This window comes from Drosophila santomea, chromosome 3R, assembly GCF_016746245.2.
Source record: "Drosophila santomea strain STO CAGO 1482 chromosome 3R, Prin_Dsan_1.1, whole genome shotgun sequence".
Taxonomy (NCBI): domain Eukaryota; kingdom Metazoa; phylum Arthropoda; class Insecta; order Diptera; family Drosophilidae; genus Drosophila; species Drosophila santomea.
In genome coordinates this window covers 15932375-15947826 of record NC_053019.2, presented here as the reverse complement: position 1 = coordinate 15947826, position 15452 = coordinate 15932375, and the positions used below count along the sequence as shown (strand labels likewise).

At 39.7% G+C, this 15452-nt stretch overlaps 1 protein-coding gene across 1 annotated transcript in view; it reads right to left on the bottom strand.

Moving 5' to 3' along the window:
• Window positions 1-15189, bottom strand: part of LOC120454395 (disintegrin and metalloproteinase domain-containing protein 12) — a 32921-nt gene extending 17732 nt beyond the window's left edge. Inside the window, exon 1 of the mRNA XM_039639646.1 lies at window positions 14381-15189. Coding sequence (XP_039495580.1) covers window positions 14381-14501 — 121 coding nt within the window. The 5' untranslated portion in view covers window positions 14502-15189. The remainder of the gene's footprint in view (window positions 1-14380) is intronic.
• Window positions 15190-15452: the final 263 nt, after the last annotated feature.

The window sequence follows — 15452 nt, the reverse complement described above, 5'->3', positions numbered from 1 at the left end:
CATTTTTGGTTTCAGAACTGTCCGTTTTGGTCGCCTTTATGACATTTGGTTGGCAGAAACAGCAACATTACGATTTCTTACGCAATCAAAAATAAGAAATGTTGCATAAATTATAAGCATGCAGGACATAAATGGTTGTCCTGATATATTATTCCTATAAAGTTTGAACACGTTTTGAATGCTTAACAATACTCATTCGGCTAATTCCACATTATTCAAGGCATACTCAGAGTTTCTTCGACTAAGTGCATAACAGATAAAGTCAACGAACTTGGAAACTTTACCACAAGGCTGAACTTTTCCGCATAAAAAGTCTTCCGACTAAAAGTTCGATAGCCAACAACATTGACTGAATTGAAGAAAATTTCGCAAATGTCTGTCATATATGTTTGTACATCATGTTCATTATATATATGGATGTATGCGTACATAACTACCATACTAGCTTATCGATTTTCCTGCTGTCAAAGTTGCTTTATTTGGATTTTTTTGGCACTCACTCAAGATAAGATTTATGCAAACGGTAAAAACGGGTAAACCCCGAATCGTAAATACGAAATTGACGAGAATTTAACAAATGTAGGTGGTTTCGGCCTGTGAAAGAGGAACGAGGCAGCAGAAAAAATAAATAAAAACCATATGCCATGACTAACAGCTGTTTGGCCAAAACAAAAGGCTATAATGCGAAATGACGGACAGAAATGCAAGAACAACTGGCAGCCAGAAAAAGTAAAGACAACAGCAAACAATGATTATGCTGATGAAGACTCAATTCAGGCCACAAAGCCATTTGCTATCATCATTTTGGCCATCTCAGATACCCTATCCTCTAGGCCAAGTTGGTTTCAGAAGCATAAATTTAATAAGTCATTAAATCTTAAATCATAAATACTAACTAGTTATGTAAACCTATAATTTCTTAGAAAGTCAAGAGTACTTGTAGTATATACTCAAGCCGAACCACTCATTATATTTTCGATAAGCATTGTAGTTTCTTTAGTCTAAGAATATAATTGGGTTGTGTTCCTAGCTCTTATACCCCATTAAATTTGCAAAAAATAATGCCAGGCTAAGAATAAATATCAGACTAAAGCCAAGGGGCAACTTAAAGAGGCGATTACCATCTGTTGTGGGTGAGTCACAACTACTGCGAATAGGGTCGCTAACTTCAGATGCAGGAAGTGCAGTGCCACGCGATGGCTTACCTGCAAAAGAACAAAGGAAGAAATTATTATTAACTTAGCAATGCGGCAAAAGGATTAACTAGAGGGGCCAGACGTACACCGCACTTATTCTCAGTGTCGACCATCATGATTAATAACCACTTATTGTGCGGCGCCGCGACAATCCATCTGCAGACATCTACAGAGATCGCGGGGCCACAACTTTCCCAAGATCCGTCAAAATCGAAACGCACACGCGTTTCAAATAAATCAAACGAGTCGAGAGCGCTCTCTTTGTCTTACATGATTTTGGTGCTCAGATGTGAGAAAAACACGTTCACTGCTAATGTGTTGCGTTTAGTTTATGGGCTGAGAAGTACACATATCCATTTTATATATAATATTAAACATATATTAAATAACTAATAAATATTTCCCCAATTTGCTTATTTCTTATTCTTACAATTAGTTCGAGTGCTTAAAGAGCTATAGTTTAAGAGCAGCTTAAGTTCGCAAGTTTAACAAGTTTCCTACTACTTTTTTGTTTTCAGTGCAGCCTCGGTTTCTTGTCACAACAGCAATTAAAGCCCACAACTTGTTGTTGCCGAGCATGAAGTGAAATCGATATCATTTATCGCATAGCGGAAAAATGGTTTCGGGTGAACATTTTTCGAGTCGAGTTTGGGCTGTCCGTGGGTTTCACATTTGCCATTTTCACCCCCCGTCTGCCCCACCCAACTTTGCTGCCCACCGACAGCAGACAACTTTTCAAGGTCGTTCGCTTGGTTAACTTGAGTTTTGCGGTCTCCGATGTAAAGTGCAAAATGTTGCCAATTAACTTGGCGAACAGCAACAAAACAACAAAATCAACAGAAGCAGCAGCCGCAGCAGCAGAAATTTTGTGAAAATACATGAATATACGAGTATAGGGGAATATATATTTTAGAGATACAGATACAGGGCGGCAAGTGAGATACACACTCTTGTTTACCCCCTGCCGAAATTGAAAGAGCCAACAACTTTTTTAATGAAAGAAATAAGAGCGTGCCCAAAAAAATGAAAGCAAATTTATCTTAATGATGTTATTTATTTTTCGAGCTGAAAGGGAAAAATTGGATCTACACAAGCTGCATCCAAACTCGACTATTTTTTCAATGAAGCAAAAGGAAGACAGCATTTTGCATCTGTATTTATTTATTTTCAAAACCCATAAAGTAGCTATGTATAGAAAAGCGTTGTGTTGTGCAAAATACGAATCCAATTTGGAATCCATTGTGTTGCACACTCTTAGACAGATAAATAAATATGTTGAACAAATCAAATTGTCTTATGAGTTTGGCAAACTTTTATGAGAAGGCAGCTGAAAACCTGAGAAATTTGAACTTTATTCGCACCCATATGGTTAGCAAACCAATTTCGCATTCAGGTTCGTTGAGTGGTTATAGGAAAAGCAACTTTTGGCCAAATATGTTGCCAATTAATTGTCATGATGGTGGTTAGTCTGGCATTTTTTTGTATTTTTATTTGGTTTTCTCCATCAAAGCATGAGTTTGGGCATCTCGTTCCATTAGAGTTTATCCGGTTGGGCGGCCAGCCGGCAGCTCCACAAAAGGCACTTGGAACGGGTTCACTGAACGAATTTAATTGTTTTGCTCTTTTATATATATGTAGTTTACTTCTTTTTGTATACTCTTTGCTTCGAAAATGCGAAAGTTAGCGTCCAACTATAATTGCCGTGACTGCGGATGGTTCAATCATCACAAAACAGGAGCTGCACAAAAGAAATGCCGGATCTGTCCTGTTTCGCTGACGATGGCCATATAATTGCTAATTACAGCAATGCGTTTGCTTTAATTAACAAACTGAGAGATTGAAGGAGTGAAGGATTGAAGGACTCCAAGGCGGCACATTAATTAAAGAGCAAGCTTAAGCGAACGAAAAGGGAGGCGTCTGCAGCCTCCCACAGGAAATGTAATAAATTAAAAGCGCGACACAGAAATAAAGCGTAAAAAACATAAAAAAAAAACACCAAATGCAAAAGAGGGAATTCGTTTGGCAGAAAATGTAATAAAAACGGCGGGCGTAAGTGCTGCAAGCTTGTGTTTAATGCAACGAATAAACTGCAAACTAAAATATATCCCCACCCACTTTTCCGAGTGAAACACGCCTTGAACCAACTCGCTTATATGCAAATTTCACGTCCCCTTCACCAGTGAAATGCTGCCATTCCTGCAACGTCGATAGCGGCAACAACAAAATACAAAAATGTAGCGAACAATTTACTAGATGCAGAACAAGTACAAGTACAAGAACAAGAACAATGGGTCGTGTGGGGCATGTGGGGCATGTGGGGCATGTGTCACGGACGTGTAACCCATGCTGCCCCCAGTGCCTCACCATCGCCCAAGGACACTCATTAAAGGCTTAGAACACGACGAGCGTCGTGCAGCCGAAAGCAAATTTGATCTGGGCTCGAGAAACTCACAGTAAATGTATCTATATATGCACATACCTGCGAGATGATAAACTTGCATCTCGTATCCCTTTGGTTTGTTCTTATCGCTGGCCAAGTGGCCAAGTGCCAGTGGGATAATGGAAGGACGCATAAATTAACACTCCTTAAGGACGTACATGTTTCTCGTTTTTGTTTTGACACAATCAATAACAAAGAATCTGGCTGGAAATTAATTGCGGGCGCAGGGAAAAAGGGCATGACCCGCATGGAAATAAATATCCAGTGGCATCTACAGTTCCTAGAACTCCACCAAGAGGACCATTTGGCAGTGACAAGGACGCACAACTGCAATGCCAGATGTTGCGGCTCAAAATGGATTTTAAAATGCATTAAATATTGAGGAAAGTTGGGGAATTATACCGCATTATATGCAAACCACTTTGAAATGTCAACAGTTTTCCATTTCAAAGAAATATGTGCACACTAAGTCGATATATTAAATGTATTTGAATGCCTAAACTCTTTACCAACATAGTTCTTATCAGTTCGCAGAGAAATACTCAGAACTGCGACAGAGGGCGTAGATTGCAGCAATAAAGTCGAGAAGAGCCTTCACATGAAGGTTAAGTTGGGTTAACCAATGCCAAAGACAGCAGACTCCACTTGGAGCTCCAATTCAAAGAGAAACCCAACAATCAAGGGCGGTCAGTGTTCAAAAAATAATGTCTCAATATCCAAACATGAAATGAAATTTTCGCGCACAGAAAAAAAACCTACAACAATTAGGCAATTTTTGAGCCAAAGTAGACAAATCATAAAAGTGAAATCTAAGCACATATAGTGGGCAAGAAAATGAAGTAAAATTGTAAACTATAAAATCAATGAAACTTTCTTTTCGCTGATGGCCGATGAAAGCGGTCCGTCCAAGAAGCATGACGAGTGAAAAACCCCAACTCTTTCAAAGATCTATTGAAAATTGCATGACCATAAACCTTTCCAAAGACGGAAGTGCCCTGTACAGATGATGCGATGACTTGGCCGAGGGTCTTGCATACAGCTGTATCTACATATGTTGGTTTTCGGAAAAGTAATTGAAGCTAATTGGGTTAAACTTATTGCTCTGTGCCCAATTAATCCCGCCAAAAGAGTAGGGAACATGCACGATCACTTGAGACGCTGGCGCCAGTGCGAAAATATATACTCATATACTCGTATAAAAGCATCTTATAAATATATTTTTCTTTCGTGGACTGGACTGACCAGTTTGGCCTGTAATACGTTATTCTTTTTTTTTGCCAGAATTATAGCGTAAATGATTCATCAGCCAGTTCTACGAATCGCCACATTCGCTGTCATGCTAATGAGAAGATGAGACACACTCGGCCCTATGAATGAGATGAGGTATAGATACAGATACAGATACAGATTCAGATACACTTGGCAAATGATTTACTCCGATGAGTGTTTGTCAATGAACGCCGGGGGGTTAAGAAAAAAGAAGACCTTCCTCCCTCCAGTCACCTCGTTGACCCAATTGAGTTGAGCAATTTTCTGATGCTGTTTATTAGATTTCATGCGGCGCTCAATTGTAGCCGTCAGTCGAGGCTTGATTTGTCAACAGCTCGCCATTTGCATTCATTTGCCACCGCTACCGCACGCATTTCTCAGATACTTTGGCTTCGTGCTACCGATGCCTTGTTCTAGAGTGTAATTAAAGCGATTATCGCAGTGCGGGAATTTGATCAAATTAAGTCTATTTACTAGGCTCGCCTGGCAAGGCAGGAAGCTCGCTCTACATACCAAGCGAGAGGCTAACATTTACAGCTTCAATTTACAGTTCTGGTTTTGGTATCTTGAAGATGCACGATTAAAGATAGTTTTGTAAAGATGTGCAATTAGTAAGACATATCATTGGAATCAGAATCACAGAAGAAACTTATTATTGCTAATGATATGACTAACGTGATTCAACTCTACATTCAATTGGAATTTATGAATCATATTTAGAGCTAGTTGATGGACAGTATTTTAATCATTTAAAAGGTTATCGTTTGATGTTGATCTTCAGAAAGAAATGATTTTACGTATTTACAATACCATTCTCCAGTATCTAAGTTCTCACAAGAGAATAGATTGTTTAATTTGATTTAGGACTTGCAATTTTTATGATATTTGGATAGCTACTGCAAATTTGTATATAATGCAAGCAGTTGTTAAATGCGAAACATATGACGACAAGCCTTCAGTGAGCTGGATGGACAGACATTGAGGTGCACTGTTTGCACTATTTGCTCTGTTTTGCCAACTGCCAACCGAATTGACAATCTGCCGAGCTAACCGAAATTTCCCGTCAGCAATTATGCAAGGAATAACAAACAATCCGAGCAGCCAGGAGGCTCCTCAGAGTTTCAGCAATATGTACACTCAAAAAGAGGGGCCGAGACAGCTTGTCGTGGTGGCATATTTTTGTTTGTCATTCGTTATTCGTTATTCGTTATCGACGAATGCAGGCCAGTCGGAGGAGGAATCGATGCGATGCAGTTTGCGAATGTGGAGCGATTGGGGGCAGGAAATTGGAGCGGATCAGGCAGAAGTCTTAGCAGTGGACACATCGACACGCTCTACATACTTTTGGCCACGCTCCACGAGAAGTTGATGAAATTGCAACGCGTAATTGGCACTTTACGTAATCCGGCATTAATTGCCAGCGCGACCAATCGAATGTCAGTAGCCTACGAGCCATTAAATAATATACATTGTATATCGTATATGTAAACGTATAATGCTGAACAACAAAACAGTGCGTCCCAAATCGGACAGCCAAATCGGTGAGTCAGCCAGCTGACGAAGTGCACGTGCACTTGCTGTCTTCATGAAAGCTCGAAAAGTATCTAAGTTAGTGGGGTTAGCCACAATGGGGTGGCGTGCTCAAGGTGTTCATTGTGTAAGTGGTAACTCAAATGAGTCATGTGCAATTGCGATTGTTTTGGCACCGTGTGCAAAGGATACAATGCACAGTCAGGTGTGGAATTATTAAAGGAGTGGAATTGCCAAGGTCGTCCTCATAGAGATAAGTAATATGCAATAGAAATAACTAGACAAGAGTTTCTTTTCGAATAAATAAATACATATTAGTTTCAGTTGTACAGCCCATATAAGAACATTTCATTTCCGACTTAAGGTTAAATGTTTGAAGGGCTTTTTGGGGTTTTCTTAATACAATCTTATTATTTAATATTGCGAGCAAAATACGGAAGATGGGCTCTCCATTTGCTGCTTAATAGACCAGAAACAACAATCGACTTTCCCTAGCATTAAACACTCATTGGTTTCCAGGCCGAACACTTAAAAGCAATCGACCCTAATGCCATAAATTCTACGAGAATAATTTATATAAATAAGCTCCCTTAAAGTTTAATAGTGTTTTATCAGCTCGCCAAGTGCGTTGTAAGTAGCAGATATGTGCGTACATGCGGTGCCAGCTACGTATGCACATCCGGCGGATACATCGTGTTGAAGGGAGCTTTAATAAAATCAAGTTTTATTGCAAGAATTTACACCCGATTATATGGTACTCAGATAGCAGATGTGACTAACTTTCGGTTTGCTATTTCCCAGCCGCAATTAACTAATGTCAGTTAATGAGTGGCCGACAAAAGGAAGAAAGCCAGCACGTGCCAAGTGCAAACGGAGGTTAGGTAACCAGTTATAGCAATTACTTGTGACTTTCCGAGCACTCAAGACATTAAAAACATTGCGAGCGCATATTCATTATTGCACCAAGTGATTTCTAATTATTTAAATGTCGAGCATGGATGACTACATTTTGTGGCTGCGAATCATAGAACCCAGATAATAGAAGCGGAAATTTCATAAGCTGAAACGGATATACCAAGTCATTTTAATCTAAAGCTAGCGAAGTTTTGGCAATTCCCCAATAATTTCATTTGTAAGTCATAATTTAAAGACGCCAGCAACATATTATTTGAATTTATTGTATTGCACAGTTTTAAGATATAAAGCAGCTTGGCATAGCTTACTTATTCGTGCCTTACTTATTCCGTCTTCATCATCGTTTTTATTTCCTTTTGTTTTTTTTTTCATAATTATTAATTAACGCCCTCGAACAATGGCATCCACTCAGCTGGAGGAGAAGAGCTGTTGCTCTAATCTTTGTGCTTTGTCTGGCGAGCTCTTCTCGTGGAGATGCCTTCCCGTAATCCCCATACCCATACCCATACCCATACCCATACCCATCCCCATACCCATCCCCATCCCCATACCCATACCCATACCCATCCCCATTCCCATCACCATCACCATGCCCCAAACCCTTGACCGTCGAGTGTACTTTATGGTTCGTTGGCTCCGCTCCCAATAGGCAGTATAGTAGTACACAAGTAGCTCGGCCATCTGCTTATCGCTCTTCGATAAATCGAGGAGAACCACTCCGATTCCGCAGTGTAAAATGAATCGAAATGAAACAAAATAAAAGATGCATCCAGCCTCAGAGGAAAATGTGTAACGCGGCAGTCGAACAACACACGAAATTTCACGAGATAAAAATAAAATCGACCGAGAAGAGAACCCACAAAATATTAGCGCCGGCATGTTAATTCAATTAGCTGGCGAATGGCGCTGTTTTCCTTTTCGGTGTTTATGGGTCGAAGATTTTGGTCTAGTTGTCCCTTTATTTTTTTATGCTTTGTTTACAAGAGGCTCTAATAGTGGCTGCATCGCTTTTTGAGGTTTACCTCAGGCGATTAGCATAGTCGCCACATAATGTGACATCATTTTTCTTGACCTAACACAATTTCAACGGAACAGAAGTGAAATTACTCGGCTTTCAGTTCATTGACTTTAATATGAATCAGAGAATCCGCTGATGAATTATTTGCAATCGTTTATTGTAATATTAAATATTGTAAAATTGATAAAAAAAAAAAAGGTTGGGAATTGTTATATATTGTTGAAAATATACAAAGAAAAATTAGAACTTTTAAGTATATACATATATGAGTTGAGATAAACACTTTTCAACGAATGTTTTTATCACATAAACTCAGTTCTAACACAAAGCTTTTGTGGAGTAATTTATAATAGTGCGAAGCTCCCAAAAACAAACAGACCCCTAAGCAAACAAATAAAAATGTAATTACAGCGCGTAGCAACAAAGCTGTGTTAACCAAAACTTCCACAAACTTTTGTAAAAAAAAAAAAAACGAGAGCGTAAACAGAAATCGGGTGTTCTTAAAGTTCATCGACCCCAGAAAGCAGCTACGTCATCATTTCCAGAGGATGTCATCGCACATTTTCCCAGTCGGTTCAGCTATCAAAAAACAAGCAGAACACACCTACGCAATGCGAGAAAGAGAGGGGCTGCCAAAAGAAACAGAGACAGCCTGATGTGCATGAGTGATTCGCAGTGCGTTGGACTGCGAAAAGTGCAATTTGCAAATGCAGCCGAACTGCAACAGTCGAAAAGTTCGCAATGAGTCACAATAAAGGTAAATTAGCAACTGCCCAGGCACGAAACGAACCCAAATTCGAATCCGTGCCCAGCTCACTGACCATAACCAGGAAGAGGTTAAAACTGCACTGCGCGAAATGGGGTGTTTATGATTTTATATATTAAATACGAGGTTTTAGGTAAAAATAATATCATAATTCAGTAGTTTTTAAACTAAAATGAAAAATAATATGTAAATATAAATAATATTAAATATTTTAATAAATATGTAAATACTTAATAATGTTACTAGTACTATAGAATATAACGATATATGTATACTGAGAATTTAAAAAAATATTTCATATGAATTCCATTCTGTAACCACCGTACTTGGAAACCAATACCTGTTAAGTATTTATATACTTGGATAGTGATAGTTTAAGCAAATAGTGATGAAAAGAGTCCACTACCTTTGGGAATATTTTTTACGCAATTTTAGAAGACTGCATTTGTGCTTTCTTGCAGTGTAGACTCCCAGCTTGTTCCCGGATTCACTCTAGCGTGTTGTCGCATTTCCGTTGCGAATATTCGCAATCCGTCGCCGTCGCCGCTGTTGTTGTTGTTTTTCTTGTCGCATCCCATTACTGATGCTAGTCAGTGCACAGCAACAACAACAACAACAACAGCAGTAAATGCCAATAGCTCTATGCATAAATTAACCAAAACCTAAACCGATACAGAACGAATCGAAACGAAACGAAATGAAACCGAGTGAGCTGCAGAGTGCTATTTTCCATTAAGGAAAGATTCCATGCCAAGCTCGGGTTGTCCTCCGTTTTTATGATTATTTATTCACTTGATTGCTTTTGGCCTTTCACTGTTCTCTGAACCGCTCAGCTCGGCTCTGCTCAGTTCTTTTATTTTGATTAATCATCGAGGGGCTTACCTTGGCCAGCTTCTTTCTCTTCACCTCAGCCTTGCCCCCTGCTTTCCATTACAGCCCCCCTCCCCACCCACATCCCCTTCCAATTCCCAATCAAGCGTTGCATTGGCATTGCACAACAACAATAACACCAGCCACAATTGATGCCTGACTGAATGCACTCGAAAAAATTAGTAGTTTTACTCAAAATCATAAAGAGTGTATATAACACCCACATAAGTTGTAAAGAATAAGTATGCAAATACATACATATATGCGATATTTGTGATTACCAAAATTATAGCTCCCATGCATTTTGCTCAGTGTAAGTGTAAGTGCACTGCATTTCATCTCCCACGGCAGGCATTTCTTTGTTATTTGTTTGGCTGCCTGTTTAGAGGAAATTGCTGCTGGTGCTGCTGCAAACAAACGTGATTTCCTTTGGCTGTTGGCATAAACAAAGTTGTTCAAGTGCTTTCTTGGGGCATTCCTGCGTTGCCTCACTGTACAGCGTGCCAACGGGAATGTGATTGTAATTGGAATTGTGATTGTGATTGTGATTGTGACTATGACTGCTCTTAACAACTCTCCCACTGAATGACTAATGCCAAAGCCGCATTTCCCGCTTTCCGGGGTTGTCTGGCAAACTCACCCTAAGTTGGATAAGTTAGGGAAATAGAGTCATAAATAACATGAGTTGCCCTCACAGAACACTTTGTTTCAGCTTTTGCCAGAAGAGTGGTAAATACAAAGCGTATTCCCTCCCTGCACCCCTGGCACCCCTTGTTCTTGTGGTGCAATTAAACTAGCTTTAATTTAGGCTTAATCTCCGCACTGCATTGGTCACACACGCAACCCACTCGGGGATGCAGCCCCTCACTCATTCACTCACTCACTCACTCAGTGCTGATAATCGAGGGGAATCCCAGGCACGTGGCCAGGTCAAAAGTGAATCAGCGAACCCGCCACGGCACACGTGTCTTCATTCTGCCACAATTATATAGTAATGACCCACTCGATTCAAGGCAAATCCATTTCTATCGATTTCTATGCTTCGTATAATGGGGGCCAAAATTCGCTTAGATACAAAAGTTATTATTGCAGTTTGCTGGAAACAAAGACAGCTAAATTGATGTTGCATATTGAACCAAAGTATTGCGAAAAGAACCCTTAAAATATACCTATCAAATAAAAGAAAAAATCTGATTATACAAATTCCATCTTCTGGTAACTAACGATTCATATTCCTACTAAATTAAGGAAAAAAAGTTTTTATGCAAATTTTATCTTCGGTTGAAGAATGATTTGTTTTCATGGCATTTCCGTGTCCCACTTTTCAACTACTTGATGTATTGACAGTTTTCCCCATTCGTCTATTATTTCTTAATTGCTGCGGGGTATCCTCCGCTCCAGGTTGGGTTCTAAGTAAAGTAGATTTCCTGGAGTCTAAATACCCCTTTGTCAAGCTCTCTAAACACGTTCTACGAGGCGACGCAATTTATGCAAATGTCGTTCAATTCAAAGTCTCAGACCAGGAGAAAGACCACTAATGTATGCATGCTCATAGGCTTCCGTAGCGATTCAAAAGCCAAGAGCCAGAGAACTAGAGAATCCGGGAATCAGAGAATCAGAGAATTGGTGAAGAGTATCGGAGAAGCTCTTTCCATTTAAATTCTTTTGACCTGACTCAATCAAGAGCAGCTTGGTGACCAGTCAAGAGCTGGAAGAAGAAGCCAGTCTGTAAATTGAGTTGAGCCTCAATTAAGACGATCGTTGCGATGCTGATGGCGATCGGCTTGTTGACCACTTGAGTTACCGCATAGTTAGAAGCCCACTTGCGAAGGTAGAAGCCACTCGACAGTTGCATTTTAATGCAACTTAATGATTATGGCCAAGTCTAACTGGCTCCCACGCTCCAAGCCAAGCCCATTTAAGGCCTCCTCAATGTCGCATATTAATGATCCTGCTGTCTTGCCTTTAAGTCGTGATAATGATAATGCCAAGTTGTTCAACTTGGGCAAACAAAGGGCGCGATAAAGAAAGCAAACAAGACTATCTGCTTGAGAGGCTTGTCTCCCGATGTCTCAAGAATATATTTCAGCATGGGAAATGCTTACAAAAACAAGTGAGAGCACAGGAAATATACTAATTAAGTGCAATTATTTTAACAAAACAGACTACGTATAATTGCGGGTACAAAGGAAAAATTAGTAAAAAATAGGTTTTTAGAAAGAAAATTCAAATAAATACTTTGCTTTATATAAAAGTATATGTACAAACATAGTAGGTTAAAAAAAAGGAATTTCATGTTGCTCAAAGTTAAAAGCACCTAATTATATTTTTTGATAATTATCTAGTGAACCTCCTACTCACTTTTGAGTAACGAGTCTTACCTCACCGAACCACTTACTTTCGGCCATTTCGGAGGTTGCCGGCTGTTCGGTTGCCATATAATTGCGCAAATGACATAAAAATGGTTAAGAAAACGCCAGCAGTTGGCAACAACTACACAGATCGAACAATGGCAACAGCCTAACCGCGAACAAGAAACGAGTTGCCAAAAGAAGTGTTGGCCAGAAGAATATGGCGGTTCCAGTTCGCATTCGATTGTGCGCTTAAGGCGCTGACCTTTTGGGACCAGAATTCATGATGACAATGAATTGTACATGTAAAAAGTGAATACACTCGGACGCGAAAAAAGATTCAACAGCTCAAGATGTGTGTTGGTACCCACAAAATTGTGACCCACAAAGGGGCTTTTTTCATGGAGCAAAGGGAAAAAGCCGAAGAAGAAAGTTTTTGCCTGACAGTTAAATCTTTCACAAAGAGAGTAAAAGTAAAGCACTGCAGTGCATTTAAAATCGATTTTTTTACCTTTTGGAGTTTTCCATTTTTTTTTTTTGTGTGCGGGCAAGGGCCAAACGAATCATTTGAGTTGCTAAATTAAATGGTACGTGAGTGAAGGCAATCAGTGAATTAGCATGGAGAGTGCTGCCCTAGAGGCGCCTTTCTATCTGCAAACTACGTGAGATTTTGATAAAAGCGACACTCAGATAAGCTAAATGCTAAATGCAAAATGCCCAACCTGCCAATAGCCAAACACCCCACAGATGGCACTCATCGCAAATGGGCAAAACAAAGCGAAAGCCACTCCATAACCAAGATAGCCGAGTGGCAAGTGGCAAGTGGCCCACAGGGCTTTGTGGTGGCCATTTGGGCGGGTCTACATCTATCTACCTATCTATACATACGTCTATACATTCGAGTCTGTCGCAATCCGGGGGCCCTGCAACTACCAAGCTGGTGGAGGTGGAAGTAGCCTGACCAGCGACAAAATCAACAAAATAGAAGCTGGTTTTTAAAGGTTGTTCAGATGCGCGAGAGTTTAACAAATGACACAAAAGGGGTAAAGGGGTGTGTCGACGAGCTAAAAGTGGGCACAGTGGTCGAGGACAGTTTGCAAAAACTTCAAATAAATATTCCTATTCCTATGAATCATTTGTATTTTACGGGAAGTTCCTTTGAATCACTTTATTATTAAATGCTGAAGGGTGAGTCCTTTCATGAATAAGAATGAATTTACAACAATTAAACCAAAATATTATGAATTATGAATTGGTACGCAAAATTAACGTTGAATCAGATCGAATTAGGAACAATAAGTAAGCAAACAAATGCTAATGAATAATTGCATATTAATATTTGTTATATGCTATTACAAAATACCTAATTGTTATATGGTTCATGTGCTTCTATTTGGAAGTAACTCACTCAATAACATAATGACTCAGAACTGATAGTGTATCTAACTTATATCCTCATTTAATTTCTGGCACTAACACTTGCATAAATGGTTATCTATTTTGACTATTTAACTTATTATTTGCGGGCCTAATAAACCACTGTAGTGGTGCGTTTTTGTTAGCTGAACTTGATTAGACAACAAACTCGATTAAAGAGGGACAAAGAATGTTTATTGAAGTAGGTTTTACTTAAACTAGTTACCGATTACAAGTTAAGAAATAGTTTCAAAATGAAAGATTCAGTTAAGAATAGGAAAATTGTACTGAATTAATAAAGTAATTTCCTAGATATAAATGTATCTGTTTTTATCAATCTTATAAAGGCGGCATACTTAACAAGCTTTTAGGATATACTGTAGTAACCTTTATATTTTAATTTCCAACGTTTATAATTTGTAACTAACGTTTTGTGGGATACTTGGAAAAGTCTTGCACTAGTAACCATGGTAACCGAACAAAAATGAAAATAGTAAACAAATTTCTTTCCCGTTCAAATCCACCTGTAGACCAGTGGGAACCAACAGGGGGATGGATTTGATTTTCCCCCAACTTAGGCAACTTCCCCCAACTTTTCCGGGAACTCACCTTTTGGCTTTTCTCCTTCCGACTGATGGAACGCCGTCGCTTCCGCCGGCTGCAGAATGTGTTGTTGCAAGCATGTGTTGAGCAGCAGCAGCGGTAGCAGAAACAAATGCAAGTGCAACATTTTCAGATCGTTGCTATAAAGCCTATGTTGTTGTCGTTGCTGTTGCTGCTGTGGTTGTTGTCGATGCAGGGAGATATTTGCTTTTTTGCTGGCGATAGTGAAGTTTGTTGTTGCCGCGGGGCCAATGTGGTGACATCACATTTCCTGCAGCATCTTTTTGATTTGGGTTGTTGTGCGGAGGGGTGTTATTTCAAGCAGGATGGCGATTTTTTAAAACTCTCTTGCACCATTCGCGGAAAAAGTAATGCTGCTATTAAGGAACAACAACAATATCACGCGCGCAAACTGCGAACAAAAACAAACACAAGCAGATTTAGCTACTACTAATATAACGGCTTTTGTGTTCTGTTTTGCTATCTGCTGCTGGCTATCTCTCGCTCTTCGAGCCCCTCTCTCTCGCACTCTCACTCTCTTCTTATTCCTATTGGAATTTTCTAAGCTGCGAGGCGTTACTCTTGCAATACACCAGCTATCTTTGAATTTATTATAATGGCATTTATGCGGCGATGGGCACTATTAAATTGCTGCCAGTTTTGCATTTATTTTCGGGGGCTTTAATTCAATTTACTTTTGACACAATCGCTTCACACACACACACTCTCGGAAATGCACAAGCACACACGCACGCGAAAAAGTCAGAGCAGCAAGCGAACGCGACATCACCGTTCGGTGGCCGATTTTGTTTTGAATCGAGTTTCTGCATATGTGTGATTATACGTGTTTTCAGTGTGGCCAGTCGTGTCGCACCGCTAAATACCAAACAAAGAGCTATCGGTTTCAAGGTGGGTGTACTTGCTAAGTAAGGGTGGTATCCGTGCTAAATCGATAGCTAGCAATCGATAACTTAGGGTGACCTTAGAGATGGGTAGTGTGTACGCTGATTTATCGCTATCGAATTGTGGCGCGATATTTAAATCGTTGTACATCGAAATACTTTTCATATTTAAATTA